This window comes from Clarias gariepinus, chromosome 12 (genome assembly GCF_024256425.1).
Source record: "Clarias gariepinus isolate MV-2021 ecotype Netherlands chromosome 12, CGAR_prim_01v2, whole genome shotgun sequence".
NCBI lineage: Eukaryota > Metazoa > Chordata > Actinopteri > Siluriformes > Clariidae > Clarias > Clarias gariepinus.
Window position 1 is genome coordinate 16,843,896 of NC_071111.1, and position 24,685 is coordinate 16,868,580.

The following is a 24,685-nucleotide window of genomic DNA, read 5'->3' on the forward strand; positions in this document are numbered from 1 at the left end:
GATTTAAATATAGGCTTTTATCTTTTGATCTTCTGAATGGAGGGGAGCAGAAAGGCAAAAGCACCATATGTATATATGTGCATATAAACATGTGTGTAATGCAACAACAAAAATATTACTACTAATAATAATACTTATTATTATTATTATCTTTTGATTAGCTGATTCCATGTATTGTTTTTGTCACACCAATATAACAGCCACAATAAAATAACCCATATCCGTTTGCGCGGACAAACGTCTTTCTACAAAGGGCGAGGAAACGGTTAGGCCAAATTCTAAATATCTCTTTAAGAGACCTAAGTCCACTACGTACATATATAGAAGGCCGTTATTTCGAGTCACACTTGTTAGCGCACTTGTTTAGGGTGGTTGCATTTATTTGGCACTCAGCCATGTCGATAACGTGTTTTCTGACTCCCCTGAACGTGAAACGTCATCACGTCGTGCGTAGGGGGCGGTACTTTGTGTAGCAAACCCGTCCGCATTGTTGTGGGGGGGAAGGCGAAGCTTGTAGCAGCAGCAGCAGTAACAGCAGCTCTGCGTTAACAGGGAAGAGGACGTTGCTGAATTCACGGATGGCTTATAAACCCGGGTCCCAGCCATTTTACATGTTCTGGGGAGGTCACCGTGGATACCTTTTGGTGTAATTCATCTCCGCTAACAGGAAGTTCAGCCTGCGGCCCTTTGGATGAGAACATTGTGTGCGGAATCAGAGCCGCCGAGCAGGCCGTATCGCCATTGCGTTCAGCAGCCGCTGTCTCCGTCTTCAGCTAAAAGCATAGGACCTCCCAGGTAATACTGCGCTGTTTCTCTACAGAATGGTGGCGGTCTGCCGATCTGAGCGGTTGTAGGTGTTGTGATCGGCGTAGAGGCACAGGGCTATGAGATCTCCTAGTTGTTGTGACATGTATTTAAAGGTTCTCTAGCAACACAGTGTCAGGTTTGTTTTTGCTCAAGCGCCATTTGGTATTTTAGTGTTTTATTAGGAGCGTTTCAGCTGCTCGAGAAGCTTCTTCTAACGTACCAGACACCAAGAAGTACACAGTATGAATGAGATTCAACGTTTGGGGTCGTGTGTGTTTTCCCCGCCCCCCACCAACACCACAACACCCACACTGTGGTATGCAACAAAATCTGTCAGGAGTAATTACCATAGAAACGCTTCCACTCTCGTAGGACAGCCATGTGTTCTGGAAACTTCTGCTTCACGTGAAAGATGTGCACCAGTTTGTGTTCGTGTTGAGTTACTAACGCTGGTGTTTATTTATTCCTGTGTACACTGCTGTGCTACACGTTGCCCAGGTGAAGAGTGCACCTCTGATGGGTTCGCATCAGCGCAAGTTAGAGTAATTCTCATAACCTGACAGTGGTTGATTTTCCGTCTAATTCGCTTCATCGAAACAGCCTTGCTGTTCTTTAAAAAGATTTGAGGTTTTACTCTGTGGTTATCACAACAGCAACATGTGCTGCAGGCATCTGATAAAGATCTCAAGTCAGGCGAAGGTAGTATTTACAAAACAGCAGGACTCTCCACAGTTTATCACTAGAAGCTCCATTCTCCAAGACATTCAGACATCCAGATTTCTGGCTCTGAAGGCGATGCACCTACTCACCGAGGCCTTCTAATCTTAATTGATTTATTTGTAGCGAAAGTAAACTATTTCGTTTGCCATTTGATGCTTCTGCCAGTCACTATTTCTGTCTGCTTGTTTATTTTAGGTTAGTCTAAAGTTATGCCGTGCCTGGAAATTGTATCAGTTAATCAAATCTCTTTTCCTCTGCAGATCTTTGAGGGTCCACCATGGGGAAGAAAGCACGGAACAACAGGATCCCTGCGCTGCAGCGGGCGCCGTCTCCCATCAAACCGTCACCGAACAGGGAAACCCTGACATACGCGCAAGCCCAACGCATGGTGGAGCTGGAGGTTGATAGCCGCGTGCACCGGATCAGCATCTTTGACAAGCTCGATGTCATCTCAGATGATGACCCCGTGGCTCAGGAGATCATGGAATGCACCAGCAATAAGGAGAATACAGAGAAACCTCAACAGGCCCCTTTACGGTCAGCACGTCTCAAGAACAACCGCCTAAAAAAGAACGCTGCAGTAAACACCCAAGGGGTGCAGGCAGCGTCCTGTACCCTACCAGAACCAAAATTCCGCACTGTGGAGTACAACTTACCGGCCGTGCCGCGAAGACCTCAGACGTATTATACGTACGAAGAGAAAACCCCAGAGGAGCTAGACGAGGAAGTTGAATATGACATGGACGAGGAGGACTATGCCTGGCTGGAGCTGGTCAACGAAAAGAGGCGAAGCGAAGGTTTCAGCCAGGTCTCTCCCAATGTCTTTGAGTTCCTCGTGGATCGCTTTGAGAAGGAATCATTCCTAGAGAGCCAAGGCCAGCAAGATCCACAGTCTCTGGTGGATGAGGACGCAGTGTGCTGCATCTGTATGGACGGGGAATGTCAGGACAGCAATGCCATCCTTTTCTGTGACATGTGTAATATCGCAGTTCATCAGGAGTGTTACGGAGTTCCTTACATCCCTGAGGGCCAGTGGCTTTGCCGACATTGCCTGCAGTCTCCCACTCAGCCGGCGGACTGCATCCTCTGTCCCAACAAAGGTGGCGCTGTGAAGAAGACTGAGGATGACCGCTGGGGGCATGTCGTCTGTGCTCTGTGGGTGCCTGAGGTTGGCTTCTCTAACACGGTCTTTATTGAGCCCATCGATGGCGTAGCCAACATCCCACCTGCCCGCTGGAAACTCACCTGCTACCTCTGTAAGGAGAAAGGCATCGGCGCCTGCATCCAGTGTCACAAGGCTAACTGCTACACCGCCTTCCATGTTAGCTGTGCACAGAAAGCTGGCCTTTTTTTGAAGATGGAGCCCGTTAAAGAGACTAGCGATTCGGGTGACCCTTCCTTCACTGTGAAAAAGACAGCATACTGCGGCGCTCACACCCCCAACGGGTGTGTCAAGAGGCCACTCAATATATACAACAGCCCCAAAACCAAAAATGGACTCTGTCGGGCACAGAAAAAGAAAACGAGTCAGACAAAAAAACAGAACAACAAAAAGAAAAAAAAGGGTGTAGAGTCTGTAGCAACAGTCCCAACTATGACCATTTGTAGTTTTCCACCACATAGGTAAGCTTTAAATGGAAAGAGGGAAAGTCATGTACAGATGTTGAAGATGCATACTCACTTTGAATCACATTGTAGTGAGTCTGTATTATGAGTGATATTTTAAACTATTGAATAAGTTGTTAAAACAAAACACAATAAAAGCCTATAACATAAATCTTACAAAATAAAAGCTGCAACTGTTTAAGTAACAGTAAGTTTAAGGAATAACTCTGGCTATAGCAAATCTGTTCTTATTCTCTTTTGCTTTTCTGTCCAGAATGCTCAAATTCGGGTCCCTAATCAGCTGTGAAGCAAAACTCGGGTGTCTGTTTCATTTGTTTATTAATTTATGTGTTTGTTTGTTAATTTTTAATTAGTTCCATTGATAGAAAATATAACTTACAATGATCAAGTTAACATAGTTGTTATACATAGTTGTTATAATTATTAGCCTAGTCATCTGGTTGTTTGAATTGGATGGGTTTAATCAATTCTATTAAAATTCCAAACAAGTTGGCTATAAATACCAAACCAAGTTTTTTTTATACACCTTTAGGAAATGAATCCAATATTTTAGTAGTTTGATTATTTTATAAAAAAATCTGTATTGAGTGCACCTTTTGAGATTTATTTTACAGTTACGCGGAAAGAACAGAAATAACAGTTTAATCTATGCTGTGTTTTCATGTACTGTCTGTTAGTACATAAGGTGCTACTGTAGTTTACTGTTGACATAACTCATTAGTACCAGTCAGTGATGATAAATTTGGCAGATTTGAAATGTCGTTTATTTACATGTTTTGCCTAATTGTTTGAATGTTACATCACATGCTTTTTATCATCCTTTATAGATGTTTCAAGTTTTCATTAAAACCTGAAACATGGGACAAAGTCATTTGATATTCTTTGAATGTGATATGAAGAGCTTATTTTTGCCTAATCACTGAAACGATACTTTAATGTGAAACTTTATCTACATGGTGTCTGTTGTAGTAATTGGATGGCTTTATGAAGTTTTTGTTTTGTCTTTAGTCCTTGTATCAAGGCCAGGGTTATATATGACTGCAAAGTGTATTTAGAGCTTCCGTATTCATGCTAATCTACTCATGCAACAGGTTGGACTCGATCCTCAGTCAAGTTTCTCTCCAGAGAAAGAAGGCATTTGTCGAGCTGGTCTTGAACTATTGGACCCTGAAGAGGCAATCACGGAACGGGCTGCCATTGATCAGACGACTGCACTCCAGCCTCCAGTCCCAGAAAACTGCCCAGCCCGTGAGTCAGATGAGACCATTGCGCTCCATTGGCTTGAAAATGTTGAACAGTGTTATCTGAAACCATTGTGTTTCATTTGTTCAGAAGCACAGTGAGGACGAGAGCCGGGCACTGAAGGAGCAGCTGAAGGAATGGCACCGTTTGAGGCATGACCTCGAGAGAGCCAGGCTATTGCTGGAGCTTATCAGAAAGAGGGAGAAGCTCAAGAGAGAGGAGGTAATGACCTGGTTCGCTGTTTCACTTAAACACTTTTATGAAGAGCTCAGAACTCAGGAAGCCTATAAAAAAGACTGCAAAATGAACCTAAAGGGAAAAACTCCACTGTTTACAATATTGGACACGTGCTGAGTGAAAAAGAGCTTAAGGTTTTTTTTTTTTTAATCCTCATTTTGTTCTCCTTTTTCCAGTAATGTTTAGTGTCTGATGGATGAGATATCTGACACAAAACTAGTGACAGTATCAGGTGCTTACCTTCAAGTTCCAAAATGCATTCTAGCAGTATTGCACCAAATAATGCGATTTAAACTGCAATAACTGTTTAGTATTCAATCGCATTTGTCTGAACTAACACCAAATAATTGTTCCTGTTAAAAGGATGTTGAGCAATATTTATTTAATACCTCAAAAGTACAGTGCAAGAAAATTTATTTGTCCCTTGATAAATTTTGTTTTGTTGCATATTTGGCATACTTGATTAATGATTCAGATCATTAAACTAATTTTAATATTACACACAGGATACCAGCGTAAATACAAAATGCAGTTGTAGCAGTCAAAAAAAACTATCCATGGCCCTATGTGAAAAAGTAATTGCTCTATGCATGATAATCATTAATGAACTAGTGATTAACCACATTTTTTGTATAGCTGAGTTAAATTTCACTTCCCACTCCCAGATCTGTTAAATCAATAAAATCACGTAGAATTATTAACAAACCCTACATAAATTAAATTTAATAACAATGCGTATATCTCCTGTAATAAATTGAATTCTTTTAAGATGAAATAAATGCACACTTTAATTTTTATGCAATTAAGTGTGCAGCAGTAACATCATGTTACACAGATTTGACTTGGCAAGTGTCATTGTGGGTGATCCAAGTAAGTCTTTATTACAAAGTGAATCTTGAGAGCATATTAAATTAAGATTTAATATGCAATCATTCAGGGAGTTTTCCTGTTTAATAACGTTTCATAGACTTTATACAGTGTGAAGGAGTAGAGCAGGAATAGTGAGGATGTAAAAGACATTTATTCAGATGTCCGAGAATAAGTTGTCTCTATAACACAGATAATTTGAGTTGCATAGTCCAACCATTTGCATTGTTCTCATACTATGTACGCTCATTGTTCCTTGTTTTTCTTCAAAGATGAAACTGCAGCAGTCAATTTTAGAGGTGCAGCTCTCCCCATTAAGCATTTTGCTGAGAGCTGTTTTGGATCAGCTTCAGGAAAAAGACCAGGCCAAGATCTTTGCTCAGCCAGTTAGCATCGAAGAGGTAAGTAGAATACTCTGCATGTTTCTTTTAGAAAAAATAGACATAGAATTGTACCTCATTAAAGTTTTTTTTTTATGATGATCAGCTTAGGTAATCAAGTTTTACAAAAGTGTAATTGCTGTTTGCACTGAAACAGCTAGTGGTAGCATATTATATCAAAACTACATGCTGCAAGATAATCAATCAGACGCTACACATCATGTCCGTTACAGCAAAAGGCTCCAGGAAGTCTTAATACTGACGATCTTAGAGAATCCCAGACTTGCTCCCTGGTCAAATACGTCCCTGCTCATTGCTGACAAACCCTAAAAAACCTATTTATTTGTTTCACTTTTGAATACATGGAGCAGCTGTGAGCAGTCACTAGCAGAGGTAAGCAAATTATGTGAAGTAGTAGAAGATCAGGAAACTGCTGTAGCAGTGACTAGTGTTTTAACATCTCTTGTTCAAGAACGAGATTAAATTAACACTGGGTCATTTGCAAACCCATTATTTGTTGTGTGTGTAAACCTAATGTTTGTGATAGTGTGATACACCTCAATGCTGTAACTGTAGCTTATACTTTTGAACCCTGCCACCTGCTGAACTACACACTTCGACTTAGACATGAACTGGTTGATGATAGAGTGAGTTTCTATAAGGACTCTATAACACTGGAAGATTTTTTTTGTGTAGGGTGTAAAGAGAGAACCATATGTCATAGCTGAAACAAGCAACAGTGCTACTTTTTGGCTCTTCAGGAACTTTTTGAAAGCGTATACAAAGTCATACAGTAACTCTCTCCAAGAATTTAAATACTTGTGCTTTTCTCTGTCTGAACAAGTTGACAAGTACATTTCACCCACCTGGTGGGCTAACTCATAAATGTCCGGGTTGCTGCCTTCTGCTTACATTTCACTCCTCATATCTCTACCCACAAACATGACTATTCCATACTTATAACACGATTGCAAACCAATTATGCAGCAATAGCCTTAAAGCTTTTACTTCTTCTTGATTAAACCAGCCAATATGCAGATGTCAATTTGATTTGTATTGTGGTTTTGTAAATATTCTGATTCTTTTGACCATATTGTCATGCTGACTAAAGTGTATTGTTTTTCTTCTCCTTTTAATATATTCTAATTAAGTTGTTTTTAATTACCTTATATTGCTGTTCTTCTGCAGCTGTAGTGCACTCTAAACTTGTCATACAGGAGTGTGTCCTGAGCAAATCATTTGTTTAAAATAGGGAAAAAAATTTGAGTCAGCATAATGATTCTGTATTGACACACAAAAGAATCGTGTTTCATCACTTAATCAATTTATTTATTAACTGTTATTTTTCCCATTATTCCCTCTCATCTGTAATGAATATCTAAATATCCTCCTGTTGAGACATTTAGAAATCCGATTATATTGAAAACTAGATTTGAATCTCTGCATGTTTCTTTCAGGTACCTGATTACCTGGACCACATCACGCACCCTATGGACTTCTCTACCATGAGGAAACGCATAGATGCGCAGGCTTACAGCAACCTGGAGGACTTTGAGGCCGATTTCGACCTAATAGTTGCGAACTGCATGAAATATAATGCCAAGGACACATATTTTTACCGTGCGGCTGCCAGGCTGAGGGATCAGGGAGGAGTTTTACTTAGGAAGGCACGCCGGCACATCGAACGCATTGGCTTCGAGCCAGGCACGGGCATGCACACATGCGAACCACCCAAGGTCGAGGCACCTCCTTCTTTCTCTTGGGAAGATGGTAAGTACAATTTTTTTCCTTTAATATTGTAAATAATGGGAAATTAAATAATCTTTGGCTATTTAAAGTACAGTTTCTGACTCCAAGTTCCAACATTCTGCAAGCTGAGTGATCATGCTGCATGTACACACACACACACACACACACCGTTCCTTAGGATATTGCAAAGTTAGTGAATAAATATTTCTTTGTTTAAATGGAGGTGTTTAATGTGGTGCAATAAAGCATATGTGTTTCTCCTGCATTTACACTTTTCTTCTGTTAGTAGTGGCACATTTGTTTACTTAATGTAGAGAAATGATAAGCAGAACTATTGAACACAAAGCAAAAGCTTTACTTGGTCTACCCTGCTGCGACAGCTGTTATAATTCAAACATTGTGAACGTTCCAGGCGAGTTGAGTGAAAAGTATCTCATTGGATTAATGAGCTAGTCAGATGTGCCTCTTTTTTTTTCCATATTTCCTCACTAACAAACAGCGATTTCAGTAATCTAATACAGATGACTGGCATAATAATGATTCCTGTAAACACTACACGGAATAAAAACACTTTAGTTAACTTAAACATGATATAGCCGATGACTTCATTAGAAAAATTAAAACAAGAAACAAAAAAAATTGTAAAAAGGAAAAAAAAAAGCGTGATGTCTGACACAAGGCTTGCCTCAAAGTTAAGTTGGATAAATACAAAGATAATTCTTCTATAATATTATGTTCCTGAGTTTTCTATGCATTTAGGATTTCCCGTCGAAGGTGCTGCTATACCATTTTTGCTAACATGCCCAGCCCTGTAAGAACTGTTTACTGAAAACACAGCCGTTACTAAAAACACAACCTGCTCGTTTTCTCCCTCAGTGGACAGACTGCTGCTTCCAGCCAACAGGCAGCACATGTCGCTTGAGGAGCAGCTAAAGGAGCTCCTGGAAAAGCTGGATCTGACGACGGCCATGAAGACGAGCCCATCCCGCAGTAAACGGTTAAAACTGCTGAAGAAGGCCATCAGTGACTTGAGGATGGAAATGAGTCTGAGGAGCACATTGGCTCACTCCGCTGAACCCAGTAAACCAGCAGAGGAACAGACAGAAGAGCAGAACTCGGCTGAGGAAGGTTAGTGTGGTCTAAACACTACAGGTTTTTTTTTTTTTTTTTTGGAGGTGGGGTTTTAACACCATGGAGACACCATCATTTTGTCTGTTTGAGACAAACCTGCAATTCAGATTTCTTTTTCAAAGTGCTTCCTTAGCTAGAGCTTTCAACAGACTGATATGTTCTCCTACACCCACTTCGCATCTGCTCTTCCACACCCACTTTAATTAGGAAATGGCTGTTAATTAGTTGATTAGTAGTTAAGAACTACTGGTTTAAATAAGGAATAAAACGCGTGTTAAAGTATTAACATCCACACAGGCAGTTTGTTTAGATTGTCTTCACTAATAAAACGTTATTTATTTTTAACCATTTCTATGAGTCAAACTGGGACTGTTCCTGTGAACATTCAGAGTGTTAAAACATCTAAACTTGCAGAATAGATGCTGGAACTGTAAACACACTAATTCACAAAGATCACTTGCACATGACAGGCACTCAGCTAGGAGGTTTTGCCACATCCGCTGACCCTAGACCTCAGTCCAAACAATTTGCAAATGTTTGTACCCTTAAAGGAGTTCTTGGGAGGCCGGGGTGTTAGACTTATAGCAGGAAGTTGGAGAAAACTTGATGGTATCCAAACACTAGTGAAACTCTGAGATAAGTGCCTTAGATTTCGTGTAACAGAGCATTAGAGAAATAGTAAAAAGAATTTTACTTCCATTACTGTGTGTGATTATTTTATTTTGTGCAATCAAAAATCCTGGTTTGATTTGAACGCCCTTTGCAAGTTAGATCCTGTGAACACTTATCTGTATTTATAGCTGTTATAAGTATATATAACAGCTATAAACAGTGACTTTTCCCATCAGCTTGTTTGTTTTTTCTTACTCTCTAGTAGTTGAGGAGACAAAAATAATGCTTGTCATGTTGGCATGAAATTCCAGCAATGGGAATTTTACCATTACAAATTACTGACTCTAGAGACTTCTTACATAAAATGATAGAAACAAGTCCAATATATCAATTAATGATTGATTGTGTTTTTAGAATAAACATTTTTGAATGTGTTTTATTATTAGTTTATGTGGAAAGGGACCACATATATTTCTGTATAAACAATGAGGTATTATAACATACGAACAAGTGCATTGATATCGTCATTTATATTACAGCCAGAATTAGTTTCAGAGATGGTTTACAGGAAATAAAGATTTGAGACTTGATCCATGCTGTGGCGTAAAGTGATAGTTGTGTAAAGAAGGTGAAACCTGAATTTGTAACTTTTTAGGCATTGGGCTAAAAGTTCCAGCCGTGATCTAGTTCCTCATATCTGGATTCTCAAAACATGTTACAAGATGCTACAAGTCTTTTTTTTTTTTTTTTTTTTTTTTTGTGAACTGGACTAAGCCTTTTAGCCTTTTGTCTTTTTTTTAGGAGACAAATCATCCCCTCCAAAGCTGGAACCGTCAGATTCCCACCCCCCTGTCGTCCAATCCGACGGACCGTCTGAGCCACCCACGCTGAACCCTGTGGAGCTTACCTTGGAGCAACAGCAGCTAGGAAAGCCTGAGCGCACCGAGACGCTGAATGGACTCTCACGGGAACGGTTACTGATGGACAATGCTGATGTCAGTGTGGTGGCTACGTCCACCGTCGCTGAGCGCTCGGCTACTGTAAACAGGCGTACATCAGTGCTTTTCCGTAAGTCCAAAAGCACAAGCCCACAGAAGACCACGGGAGGGGATGAAGCCCAAATAGGTGCCAAGACCATCCTGTCAGTAGTCATCCCACGGCTGGAGACCCTGCTTCACACCAGAAAGAGGACGCGTAGTGCTAGCCGGGGCAGCGAGGGCGAAGAGGAGATGTCTACCAAGCGCCCCGGTACTGCGCAGTGGAGTTCAGAAGCACTGACACAACTAGATCATGACATCAGTAGACAGCTTGAGCTGCACTGTTTGGATAGTCTTTGTTTGCAATAGAGCCCCGAGTTAGGCTTAAGGTTAAAGAAATAAGGTGTGAAGACTTGGGAAAAAGAATATGAAATGTCCTGACTGCAGTTTGTTTAGCCCCAGGCAGAATCCACACTCCTCTGTGCAGATTTTGTTAGACATGTTGACCCTCTATCTTTCTCGTTTTTTTTTCTGAATCTGTCAGGTCTGTCGAATGGTTTTGTTCTGGGGAAGCAGAAAGCGTTGAATCCCAGCAGGCAGCAGGAGCCTCGTCGTAGATGCGCCTCAGAGTCCAGCATTTCCTCCAGCAGCAGTCTGCTGGGCAACACCAGGTACACACACACACACACACACACACACACACACACAAAAAATCCTTATAAGGCTTTTGTACTTTAAATATGGTTATCCTAAAAGAGATTTTTGGATTTTTGACTAAACCCTAAGTAAATACTTACTCAGCTAAAAGCTCTTATATTTGATAATGACAAAATGTACTTTACTTGCAGGGCAAAAATGGCCTTTACATTCAATAAAACTAACAATTAGAGATAGAAGGTGATTAAGTTATTTATAAAAAAAAAAAACATTTAAAATAGAGATTGGTCAGCCAGTGACCAGAATTGTCTGGTCTTCAGTTTGATTGGCCGTGACCGGTGATTAGCTGATCAACCTCAGATATAACTGGTTCTGTACAGAGTGCAAAAGCTTTCAAGTGGTGTAGCTGAAACGCATAATGCTTCTTTATGCTGGTATATTTTCACAGACTTCATCTGCATTTTCCTCCAAATTATGTCAATAAATCATTAGACATATTGCACCAGTCTTAAAAAGTTAAAAAACGCATGCATTTAATTACTCCTTAAACTTTTTTAAAGGTTTAAAATTGTAAAACAATCTATGGAATAAATCATACCTACAGCTGTGACAGGAAGAAACCAAGGAATTGGGAAAAGTACTATTTAAATTAACTCCCCATGCCTGATGTGGAGTATAAAATCTCATGTTATTCTTTTCTACACTTTTATGGTTTACATTTATGATTTATTTATTATTTAATAACAAATAATAATATTATTTATTTAAGATCTGAAATAAAAAATCCCTTGCATCCCCAAGGATAGCAATATCAACAGAGCTTTTGCTCATGCTCAAACACAGAAACCCACACACACACACACACACACACAGAAATACATGAACAGACGCATGTGCACAGAAACCTGATGAGGAATTTTCAGACAGCGCACAGCACTGTTGTAAGTGCTACACAATTTAGTGTGTTATAATTTAATTAGGTATGATGACAGTGACTTGCATCATTATTTCTTATGTTTGGTCTGCATTCTCTAAAACCTCCATGAGAACATTTTCATTTGTGTCTTGAAATTATGCTTATCAATTAATCTCACTGTGTTATAATATATTCAGTGTACTCTGTTTGATAATAAATGCAGATAGAAAAGAGGAAAGTACGGTACACAACAATTTTAGAGAAACTGAATGTTCCCGAGCTGTGCATATAACAATCCTTTAAAGCTGAGAGTAGTTCAGTTTGAATGCATGTTAATATCAACCGATTTTACTTACTGTAGCTTCAGAAGAGCTTCATCAATTATATGGTTGTAGAAGAAAAAATAAATGGTACTATACCAGCATGTTAAAACATATCTCTCTGTGTGTGTATGTCTGTATGGACTAATAGGACTCTAAATCTTTAAGCTTTGGCAGCAGTGACGTGTGTGCATGTGTGAGAGACATGGGGGGGGGGCTTCTGTTCAGTGTTTTGTTCATTTGAAGAGGTGACCCGTTGTGAAATATTCAGATATTTAGATTAAAAAACATTAGCTAATAAACCAAGCAGGACTGCTGTGCATGTGTTGTTATAAAGTGTAATAAAGCTGGTTTTATAGTTGGACACTCACTGCACATTCAAGTCTGTTTACTAAAAAAAGGACAAATCAGTTAACTCTGGAATGAACAGTACAGCTGAGTATATTTTCACATTTTTCCCTGGTAAAACAGCTGAATCTTATCTCTCAGAAATGCAGGTCACCAGGGCTTTATAGTAACAGAGTCAATTAGGGGGCATCTAAAAACTACATAACCTGGACAAGTGTAAGATTTTACAAGGATTAAACTTACAGCTACATCACAGGAGAGCTAATGCATTACAGTGTTAGGCTATAAAAAAGCAAAATAAATCCTGTTAATGTTAATTAATAATACACATTTTAAAAATATTGATTACACATATAAACCTATTGTACCTCATATAAACCCAAGGGTATTCTTAATAACTGCAGGAATCTGCAGTGGAGAAAATTGGGTTTTATTGCTTATTTTCATCTGCAAACAAATGAAACTAGAACTCAATTTTCATAGTCTGGCTGAATTAGAGTCTCTTTCTTTCATCAACAAGACAGCTTAATTGTAAATATTATATCATTGTATAACTTAGTCCGAGATAAATTTAATTAGTCTAATCAGAATTGTTTTCTAGGACTGGTAACTAATCAGACTCTCTGCTGTAACATCCATCACTGTTCTTGTTCTATCCTAAAGAGGTCTACTCTCGATTAAACTGATGTGTAGCAAAACCTTTGCACATTGTGATTGCGATGTTTTTGCGAGTTTTACCTTCGGTGCGTTTGTCACAATCTAACGATCTTACAGTAAGTTGTCTTCATCTTTTCCTAAGGAGCGCCCCTCTGGGTTTCCCGAAGTGCGGAAAGGGGAAACCAGCTCTTGTGCGCAGGAACACTGTGGATGACAAAAGTGAGCTTATTGCTTGCATCGAGACTGGAAACTTCGCCAAAGCTGCTAGACTCGCTGCTGGTGAGTAGGAAGCTCTCTTATCACTAAACTAAGATCTTAGTGAAGATCTCAATTTCACTGCTCTTACTGTTTAGGCTGTAGTTAGGTATAAGATATCAGTTGTGGTAGGACAGCCCCTGCGCAAATGATCCATTAGCACTGATCTGAGGTTTGAGTTGTTTTTTTTAATGCAATAAGCCATTTTTAGATTTTGTATAGAAGCTCAAAATTTTAAGGCCACTCTAGGTTTCTTGGTATTAGTCAGTTTGCAGAGGGTAAAAAAAAAAAAAAAAAAGAAAAACGTACATCACATAAATAAGTGAAATAATTTTAACAAGAAAAATGTGTTCAGGATTTTTTTTTTCCTTCTGTTGGCTGGTAAGAAATGGATCATAATAATACTACTACAAAAAAAATAATACTACTAATATTTATTATTATTGTAAAAAAAATTGTCTTGAAAAATCACACAAACATGGACAAAATGGCTGTGGCAATAAAAATAGACAATATCTATTTTATTTATTTATTTTTTCTTTAAACATTTTTCTTATATTTTATTCTTTATTCCTTTATATATTCAGAGCTCATGTTTTTTTTTTTTTGTTTTTTTTTTGTAGTGCAACAGTTTTCTTTTATTTTGGTTTCCTCCTTGTAGTTCAGATTAACAGCTCGAATGCTCGAAAAATCCAGCATAGTTCCAAGTTATACGTAATTATATATAAGGTTACTTTCTCACTGTATTGGCCCTTTATTGCTTTAGACAATGGTTCTTAAACTATGTTTTTTTTTTTTCTGCACTCAAGTATGCATGTTATTCTGTCCTGCTTTAATGAAAAATGCACAAGGGGTCTATTTGAATGGATAAAACACTGAATATGTGAAATTATCCTTACGCAAACTCTATTCACAAAAAGTTGGGACACTGTGCAAATTGTGAATAAAAACAGAATGCAATGAAGTGGAAGTTTCAAATTTCAATATTTTATTCAGAATAGAATATAGATAACAGATCAAATGTTGGCTCATTTTGGATTTCATGAGAGCTTCACATTCCAAAAAAGTTGGGACAGGTAGCAATAAGACGCCGGGGAAGTTTAAAGACGTATGAGAATCAGCTTTAGGACGAATTTGCAACTTATTAGTTCAATTGACAACATGATTGGGTATAAAAAGAGCCACTCAGAGTGGCAGTGTCTCTCAGAAGTCAAGATGGGCAGAGGATCACCAATTCCTCCAATGCTGCGGCGAAAAATATTGCCGCAACAACAGAAAGGAGTTTCTCAAAGAAAAATTACAAAGAGTTTTCACGAAAAGTTATCATCATCTACAGTGTATAATATCATCCAAAGATTTAGAGAATGTGGAACAATCTCTGTGTGTAAGGGTCAAGGCTGGAAGACCATACTGGATGCCCGTGATCTTCGGGCCCTTAGACGGCACTGCATCACATACAGGAATGCTACTGTAATGGAAATCACAAAATGGGCTCAGGAATACTTTCAGAAAACTTGTTGATGAACACAATCCACTGTGCCATTGCTATTGCTGGCTAAAATTCTATAGGTCAAAAAAGAAACCATATCTAAACATGATCCAGAAGCGCAGGCGTTTTCTCTGGGCCAAGGCTCATTTAAAATAGATTGTGGCAAAGTGGAGAACTGTTTTGTGGTCAGACGAATCAAAATTTGACGTTGTTTTTGGAAAACTGGGACGCCATGTCATCCGGACTAAAGAGGACAAGGACAACCCATCTTGTTATCCGCGCTCAGTTCAGAAGCCTGCATCTCTGATGGTATGGGATTGCATAAGTGCGTGTGGCATGGGCAGCTTACACATCTGAAAAGGCACCATCAATGCTGAAAGGTATATCCAAGTTCTAGAACAACATATGCTCCTATCCAGACGTCGTCTCTTTCAGGGAAGACCTTGCATTTTCCAACATGACAATGGCATACCACATACTGCATCAATTACAACATCATGGCTGCATAGGAGAAGGATCCAGGTACTGAGATGGCCAGCCTGCAGTCCAGATCTTTCACCCATAGAAAACATTTGCCGCATCATAAAGAGTAGGATGCGACAAAGAAGACAGTTGAACAACTAGAAGCCTGCGTTAGACAAGAATGAGACAAGATTCTTATTCCTAAACTTGAGCAACTTGTCTCCTCAGTCCCTAGATGTTTGCTGAATGTTAGAAAAAGAAGAGGGGATTCCACACAGTGGTAAACATGGCCTTGCTCCAACTATTTTGAGATTTGTTGATGCCATGAAATTTAAAATCAACTTATTTGAAATTTCCCTTAAAATGATACATTTTCTCAGTTTAAACCATTGCTACGTTATCTATATTGTATTCTGAATAAAATATTGAAATTTAAAAAACTCACATCATTGTATTCTGTTTTTATTCACAATTTGTACAGTGTCCCATCGTTTTTGGAATCGGGTTTGTACATCAGGTAGTGTTTAGTGAAAATGTTCCTTTAATTAAAACAAAATTTTCTGATGGTGTGCTCATTACATTCCTGAGTGTCTTTTGGCGTTTGCGTGTTGCTGTGTTGATCATATTCTACAAGCATGGCTTTGGAAATGTTGTGCTCTGTTTGCATCGAATCGCTCCTAACCAAATTGTCGTTATTCCTGCTTCCATAGAAGTTGGGAACAGCAGTTTGTGGATGCCTGCTAATGCTGCAACAGTTGTTTTGGAGCCTCTTAAACTAGTTTGGGCAAAATGTAGTGGATATCCATCCTACCCTGCCTTGGTGAGTGTGTGACTGACTGTGTGCTTAATATTACTTTTTTCCAGGAAACAAAATGTGTGGCAAACCTACTTCAAACCCTTGCACCATGTGTACTCATTGAAGCATTGCAGTTATTTGTTTACCAGGTGTAGGCTGGAACGATAATATGCATAAAATTGCTTGTTTTTATAAACTAGATGCCCACGTTTGTTTGAGCTTTTTAATATCCACTAGATGGCAGTATTCTTCCTTTTAATATACAAATGGAAATGCATGTAACAATTCAGTGGATCACTTAAGCAGTACCATTTTTTTTTTTTGTTAATATCATTTCTTTGTTATTTTATATGTCAAAGCAAACACATCACCATTAAATCATCACATGACACACGCACAGCTCCTCAGAAAGAATGTCTAATTGATTTAATGCACTGAAGCCATTAGGAAACAAGTAGCTGCCTGTGTTGTATACTTGTGCATGTTCGATGCCTAGATTTAAGGTTTAATTTAATGTTTGTCTCATGTACATTCTTATTTCTTATAGATAATTGACCCTCACATGCCTCGGGTGGGCTGCAACCACAACGGGGTGTCCATACCAATCCCGCCACTGGACGTGCTCCGCATTGGAGAGCAAATGCAGTACAAGTCCGAAGAGAAGCTCTACCTCGTCCTTTTCTTCGACAACAAACGCAGCTGGTAATTTTGGAAGCAACTGCCTATGCTCATTTACCTATTTATTTATTTATTCATTTATTTATTTGGTTATTTGTTACTGAGTCATTTTTAGATTATATATATATATATATATATATATATATATATATATAAAACTGCTTGAGAAGTATCTTTGACACCATATTACTAATTCACCGCCATCCCTACAACATTAGGGCATGGTTCTCAAAGTGGAGTCCAGGAAACATTTATGGGGGGGGTTGTGATTTTTAAAATGTTTTTGGTGCTACAGTATGTGTGTTTATGCCTGTAAAAAATGTCAAACAGAATCTAATAACTGGTCGAAGTTTTGCACCGAAAAAAAAAAAGAAAAAACAATGTGATTTTTTTTTTCTTTTATCACATTGCAGTTATTATAAATATTCTTTTTATTTTTTATTTTTACTCCTTTTATTTATACTGTGATACTATAATTGTACCATTTAGTATTTAGATGTATTTATCTAGGCCAACAGCAAATAATGGCACAAATGGTCTTATTAAAAGGATATTTATTTATATACTCAAAAGCATTTAAAAAAATAAACAAACGCTTAAATTATTAAATAAACAAATAAACCTTTTGCGATTATAAAATAGCACAGGTCCATATTGCCATTTTAATTTTTATCTGATTAATTGTTTATCACCACATACTGTAATACATGTAAGTGAAGGCTTTTGCACTTTTATCTATGGCCTAAAATATAATTAAAACAGCTTTGGGCAGTCTGACAGTGTGTACAGCTGTTTGTTAAACTTTATCCTTACTAATCAAAAATAAGCTTTAGATAGATACGTTTTTTTTTTAAGCGTGTGTATAAAACCATTATTGTTTTTATTATTTATTGTTTTTATTGTTATTGTTATTCTTATTATGGATTGACATCAAATAGGTTTTCCAAAACCATCTCACACATACGACAATGACTTGACGATAATGTGCACATACTTAAATATCATATTTATATATTGTCTACAATTCCATCTTTCTAGGCAATGGCTTCCTAAATCCAAAATGGTTCCTCTCGGCATTGACAAAACCATCGACAAGATCAAAATGATGGAGGGTCGCACCTCAGCCGTTCGCAAAGCTGTTCAAATCGCCTTCACGCGGGCCATGAACCACCTGAGCCGAGTGCAAGACGAGCCAAGCAGCGATCTCAGTGATGTCGACTAACAGCAGACACCACAGAGCACATGGGTGAACTGTAAAGCCTTAGTATTCTCCATGCCTTGCTCAGATCTTCAATTGTCTGCTGCCAAAGCTCTTTTTTTCCCCCCTTCTTTTCCTCCCCATGAGGAGAAAGTTGCTCTGGTGACTGCTGCTTTGATGACAGTGTGCTTGAATGCATTTGATTGTCTCTCCTTCACTGTGCCGGGCTCTTGCTGCCACCTTCACTGCCACTCACCTCCTTCATTTCCACCAGAAGTTCTCATTTTCACTCACAAAAGTGTTCATTTGTTCTAAGAACTCTGTAAATAATTGTAAATGGCTTCCTCCTAACTTATTCTGTAGAGTTGCCGCACTGGGTACTGTAAATTTTTTTTCTTCTTTTTTTTGTAGTAGTATTTATATAATATTATTTTTTGGTTGGTGAATTACCTTTAGCATCTCAGCGTCTTCCTCACTGATACAGAAGAAGAAAGAAAATGTTCAAGCAGGAAAGGACGCTTGATCAGGGCTTAAAAAAATAATGTGAGAATATTGATTTTCCTTTTTTATCATTTAAATTATTGAGGTTTATATGCATAAACTTCTTTTTGGTATTATGTCTTTTGTACCCAATAATGTTTTTATAACAGTTTTAGCCTATTTTGTTGTGATATATTTATATAAGTGAATATATATCTGTATACTTTAGATGCTCACACAAATTACCGTTGTTATGGAAACTGAAAGCGTGTTCTCATGAAACCAAAAGAGGAAAAAAAAAATGCTGCCCAGACATTTCATTTTTTTTCTTTTTTTTATATTATTTTTAAAGTTTATTTTTTTATACATCTTTAAAAGTTTTATTTGTGTTGGTTTAACAGCATTGTCCACACTGAAATGTTTTCGTTTGTTTTTGTCTTATGTATTGGTTGTGTAATTGGGACCTTCATGATGTTGTAATTGAATGACGTGGCCATGTTAAATTATTGTGGGTGGGGTGGGGGGTAACGAAGATGAATTAGTTTCATTTGGCACATTCCACTGGATCGCTAATGATAGCCTTTATATAAATACAGTTAGATATGACTGGTTAGTAAAATAATTCATTGCAGTCATTTAGTTGTCCTCTGGGTAGCGAGGGTAGATATAAGGGTGGAAAATTTTTATATGTTACAGGATTTTTTTAATTGGATAACAATGGTTGCTGGGATTTTTTATAGATAATAAAAAAGATGACTGACAATATATGAGATAAGAGTCTTCATTTGTTCTTTTCATTATATTGATCATCATGACAGGATCTTATGGTGGTCTCATTGCTTCCTCACAGCTTCAGGTTGACTTGTTTGGTCCTGGGCTCTCTGTGTCTGTGTGGATTTTTCTCTTATCCTCTACACAGATCAGTCAGTTTTTGGGAAATTCTCCCAGGATATCTATGTGAATGTCTGTCCTGAAACAAGCAAGCATTGCCTCCAGGTAAATTCCTTCATGTCCAGTATTCCCAGACTCCACAACTCCCACTACCCTGACTGAAATGAAGTGTCCAGTGCCTGAAGATGAATGACTTACTGAAGTGAGACAAGGTTTTAATTTATTTCCATTTCCACCATCTCATCATCCCTCCTTACTGATATGAATTAAGCGACCTCGCCACTAGATGGCACTGTGGCTACATGATTGGAAACAGTTGATGAAATATTGGGTTCTGTAAATGGGTGCCTCTCATATGTTGTAGCCCTCATTCAGCTTTCATAAGGTAAAAGCAAATACCTTTTTATGCATTTCATTTGCATACTTTCAAGAAGAAAATTTACATACCTTTCCATGTGCCAACCTCTTGCTTTAAAATATTAAAGTCAATCTTGTATATTATAGACATTTCTTTTTTCAGTCTTGGCCCTTTGATGGTTATCAGGTCTGTGATTTGCCAAGTCTTGCATGAGTTCTTTAAATTATGCACATAAAGCAGGCCTGGTCATTTTGCTATTCATAAACTCAAAATACCTATTGATATCAAGTAATACAGCCAGAAAATGTAAAATCTTTTATTTTTGCAAGTATGCAATTGACCGTGTCATAAAGGCCAAAATAGCTGTTGGTTATATTGTTTAGTAGCTTGAAGCATGCGTGCTGCTGAATGTTAATACGGCCCCAGCTCCACTTTTGTCATCTCTCTTCACCATCAGGTACTAATTGCATGGGGAAGTAAACGCCACGCTCAGGTGGAGAAGGTGGCAAGTGGAGCATGAATATCAATCTCCCACATCAGTGTTGTCAAAATGACTTTGACGACGCCTAAGTGCCCTAATTATCTCGGCCCACTCAGGAGGCCTCGCTTCATTCTGAGAGGCCTGGGAGCTTCACTGATCAAAGTCAGCGGGTGAAGCTGTATGATCCCTCTTATATTGCGTAGAAGTGTCATAAGGCTTTAGTGTAGAATGACAACTGTGGTGAAGAAAAGGGTGACTGACCTTGCTGTCATTCCTTTTTTTATTTAGCTTTTTTTTTTTTTTTTTTTGGTAAATTCCTTCAATTTTTTTTAACCTCACCCTACATCACACTGAGCTTATGAATATTGCTTGAGTTGCAAAAACGTCCTGAACGCTTGGAGTATTAAGCACATTAATCTCCTTTCTCCTAAACTATTTTAGGGTGGTCCAATGGCGTCACACCTCCAGGGTCAAGGGGTTCGAGTCTTGCCTTTGGGGCTGTGTGCGTGAAGTTTTCATTTTCTCCCCATGCTTGGTCCGTTTCCTCCAAGGTACTCCAGTTCCCTCCTACAGTCCTAAGACATGCAGAGTAGGTTAATTGGTGCTTCCACATCAACCTTAGTGTGTGAAGGAGTGCATGAGTGTGTGTGCATACTTGAGCCTTGTGATCAATTTGTACCTAGCCTAGTGCCCTGAGTGCCCTTGGATAGGCTCTAGGCATACAGCAACAATGTACAGGATAAGCAGAATAGACAATGAGTGTTTCAGTTTCCCATATAAGCATTTTAAAAACGATGCAAACATGACATCATTTGGAAATATTAAACAAATATATGTTTTTTGTTTTGTTTTAGATCTGCAACCAAGAAGAAATCTTTAAACAGTTTAAGTCATATTTCAGTCCCAAAAGTTTTACTGGTCAAGAAGAATCCAGCTATAAGCTCTTTTTTTTTACTTGACAGTTGTAACTGAGACAGACATAAAAGAACATAGACATGGGGGGAAAAGAACCAGAAAAACCTGAATAATTGAAAAGTCTAATTCGTCTGGTCTAATTACATTTTTTTTTATAAAAAGCTATAATGGCTGATCAAACTAAATGAAGAGATGACATATGAAATATCCATGGAAGCTTATTCTCTCTGAAATCTATCTAATCTGTCAAACGTTACTCAGCCTCTATTCTCCATGCATCGTCACTGATGAAGCCTTAGGGTAATTGGGTACCGTTTAACATTAAGATTCAATTCTCTGTCACATGTACCTTACAGCACAATGAAATTATTATCATTATTTTTTGCATATTCCGGTAAGGAAGTTGGGATCAGAGTCAGCCAGGATACAGCGCTCCTGGAGCAGATAGGGCTGATGGCTTTGCTCAAGGGCGAAACAGTGGTTCAGGGGCTTGAACCTCCAATCAGTTACCCAGAGCCTTAAATGTTTGAGCCACCACTGCCCCATTGGTATCCCAGTTAAAAATAAATAAGGAAATATTGAATCAGTTTGAAGCAGGTAGAGTATCGGAACATATTTTATTTAAACAAATACTTAAAAACAATAAAATCACTACTTTCCATCAAGTTTTACCTTCCCAGTCCACTATAACTACACTGAAATCCTGTTATTAAAAAAAATACAATTGAATCTTATTATAAAAAAAAATTATATTGAAAGTTCTTAATAATAATAAAAAAACAAATCAAATCATTAGCATGCTCTTGCACCATTCGCGCGCTTCCTAATCAAACGAAGTGTGTGCATTTGGCAGGTCTATGCTAAACCCTTTTAACCCTTGTTCTTATTTAAGAGCCGAAGGTGACCATTACTAGAAAAGAAACCCTTTTAAACTGAGACTGCTGTCTAAGATAGATTCCCAAATTTGTGCATGTTTTCTTACCTTAATTCCTAAGAGTTCAAGGTTTAAATGACACCCTAATTGAAAAGAGTTTAAACTAAGCCAGTAAAGCCCACTCCAGCTCCCAGATTGGCTCATTTTAGAACATTTCCTTGCTTCAACAAATCTTTAGTTTAACCTTGCACAGGTTTTGATAATGAGCTAATGTGCTGAGTGCAAAAAGAAAAAAACATTGTGCAGTGCAGGGTAGGATCTAGTTTGGGTATTGTACCAGGATGATAATAAAATAAAGCACTAAGGCAGAAATTGGAACCAAATCTGAGAATGTGTGGATTTGCAGGTTGGTCAGAAAACATTCTGTCATTGGAAACTCTGGACAGAATGGAAATACTGTACATAGTTTTACTTTTAACGAATATTCCCAGTACTATAGAAAGCACTATGCTACTGTGGGTTTTTTTCCTTAGCGAAGAAAAAAAAAAAAAAGCAGGAAGCAGGTGAATATAAATTTTTCCCAGTCTTTTAGAGCACTAATGCTAACACTGTATGAAAAAAACCCTCAAAATTGTGGTCGAGTTCCAAAATTCTAAATTTGACCTTTGTAACGTTTTAATTCGGAGCTGCCACTTTTAAGTAAATAGTGTAACAAATGGTATAAAATAATACACTAGAATGAGATGAAAGATGTTTAAACTGTGTAATTAGGCTGAATATGAACTATTCACAGAACATTTATTACATTTATATTATGTATAAAGAGATTAATAGATGTTCCACCTGGCTTATATGTTCAGCGTATTAAATGAGAAATATACTGTGAAGAAGTACGTTGTCTGACTGCTTGCCAACCTGCTCATAGCATGTTGCTTAGAAGGTAATGCAGCTCCAATAATCTTGTAGAACCCAAGAAAGAGAAGTGTTACACATTGCTTAATCCTTTATAAGCTTCAAAATACAAATACAAATTTTACAAACTAATATCAAACTGTATATCGTAACAAATAAACATTAAAGCATTTTTGGGTTTAAAATTGACGAGTGAGCCAATAGAACTGTCCACTGTGCCTTGAAAAGTGCGTACTGATCTTTGGTTGAGAGAGACACAAATACACACACTTGTTGGATTGTCATCAAAATGTTCTCTGGTTTATTCACAGATCAAATATATATAAGGGGATAGTCTCAGAAAGCTTAGAAAAATGCAAATTTTCCTTAAACACCAAAGTCTTAAATGTTCCTATATAAACATATAGTTGTAGCATGGTGGCTTAGTGTTTAGCACTGTCGACTGGCAACTCCAGGGTCAGTTTAAATGCACTTCTTGCATTTCCTCCGGGTAGTCCGTTTTCCTCAGTCCTAAAACATGTACTGTAGATTAGGCTAATTCTCATTTACTAACTCATCGTCTTTCCACTTTTGTTCTGTGTTTAGGATCGCGGGGAACCTAAAGCCTATCTTAGGAGACTACATTCTGGACCGGGTGCCAATCCATCACAGGGCACAGCGTACACACACTCACACACTCATACACACACTACGGGCAATTTGGAAACAGCAATTAGCTTAATCTGCAGGTCTTTGGACTGTCAGAGGAAACTGGAGTACTTGGAGAAACCCACCAAGCATGGGGAGAACATGCAAACTCCATGAACACAGAGACAGGAATCAAACCGGGACATTGGAGGTGCAAGGAGCTAGTGCTGATTATGGGCAATTTGGCAACACCAATTAGCTTAGCGTGAATAAGTGTGTGAGTATGTGTGTGTGTGTCCTGCGATGGATTGGCACCCCGCCCAGGGTTTACCCCGCCTTGTGCATTAAGTCAGATAGGCTCCATAGAGGATGTTTGATTGGATGAGAGAGTGTTGATCTTCTTAATTTTTATATAGTGACAGGATGCAACAAGATTAAACAAAGACAAAAACACTTTCTGGGCTGGACCTCATACCACAACCAGAGCTAATATTGTTGATTACTTGAAATTGTTACATAATAGACTATGCATTACCTGTTTGCAAAACGTGATTAAAGAATATTTATATTGTCCCTTAATTCCTCATCGAGGTAGTGATCTGGAACATGGATTTTCTCTCGGATTGTTTCATTTTTATTCTGAAAGTTTAGGTCACAAAAATAAACTTATAGGTCCCATGCAGACATCTTACATGGTGGGATCAATACACATCTGAATATAAGAGAAGATAAATTGAATCACCATTAGGTCTACACTACACTGTAATGCATAGCCATCAGATCATCATTAACCCCATCATTAAGACCATCATCAAAAAATCTGTCGAATTCTTTTAGAAAACCATTAAGTGCATCCACACTTAGTCACAGGTCACCTGTTAAACCATTAGGACCACTTAAATTGTACTATTTACCAACATAATAGATTATCACCACAATAAACCATAAATAACTCACAAATTCTGTTAAAAAATCACAACAAAAACCTGCATTTTTTTTTTATAAATGAAAAAAAAAATCGAA

The 24,685-nt window shown here is 38.1% G+C and overlaps 1 protein-coding gene across 3 annotated transcripts; it reads left to right on the forward strand.

Annotated features, from left to right (window-relative positions):
* Positions 1 to 47: 47 nt before the first annotated feature.
* On the forward strand, positions 48 to 19,360 carry brd1a (bromodomain containing 1a). Of its 3 annotated transcripts, none has more exons than XM_053508558.1 (13): positions 48 to 77; positions 1,788 to 3,150; positions 4,245 to 4,401; positions 4,486 to 4,617; positions 5,772 to 5,900; positions 7,337 to 7,649; positions 8,505 to 8,756; positions 10,173 to 10,619; positions 10,893 to 11,019; positions 13,389 to 13,525; positions 16,163 to 16,272; positions 16,796 to 16,950; positions 17,965 to 19,360. In XM_053508558.1, the coding sequence occupies exons 2-13, from the start codon at positions 1,805 to 1,807 to the stop codon at positions 18,146 to 18,148; spliced, it is 3,489 nt and encodes a 1,162-aa protein (XP_053364533.1). In that variant the 5' UTR covers positions 48 to 77; positions 1,788 to 1,804; the 3' UTR covers positions 18,149 to 19,360. The 3 variants fall into 3 exon arrangements, with proteins under 3 accessions (XP_053364533.1, XP_053364534.1, XP_053364532.1); XM_053508557.1 differs by lacking the exon at positions 48 to 77 and adding an exon at positions 442 to 795; XM_053508559.1 differs by lacking the exons at positions 48 to 77; positions 10,173 to 10,619 and adding an exon at positions 440 to 795.
* Positions 19,361 to 24,685: the final 5,325 nt, after the last annotated feature.

Excerpts from the sequence above, each read along its gene's own strand:
- brd1a (XM_053508558.1), top strand. The coding sequence starts at position 1,805 with ATGGGGAAGAAAGCACGGAACAACAGGATCCCTGCGCTGCAGCGGGCG. Across the intron at positions 4,402-4,485 it reads CCCAGAAAACTGCCCAGCCC|AAGCACAGTGAGGACGAGAG; the intron begins GTGAGTCAGATG and ends TCATTTGTTCAG. Across the intron at positions 16,273-16,795 it reads ATCCATCCTACCCTGCCTTG|ATAATTGACCCTCACATGCC; the intron begins GTGAGTGTGTGA and ends TATTTCTTATAG.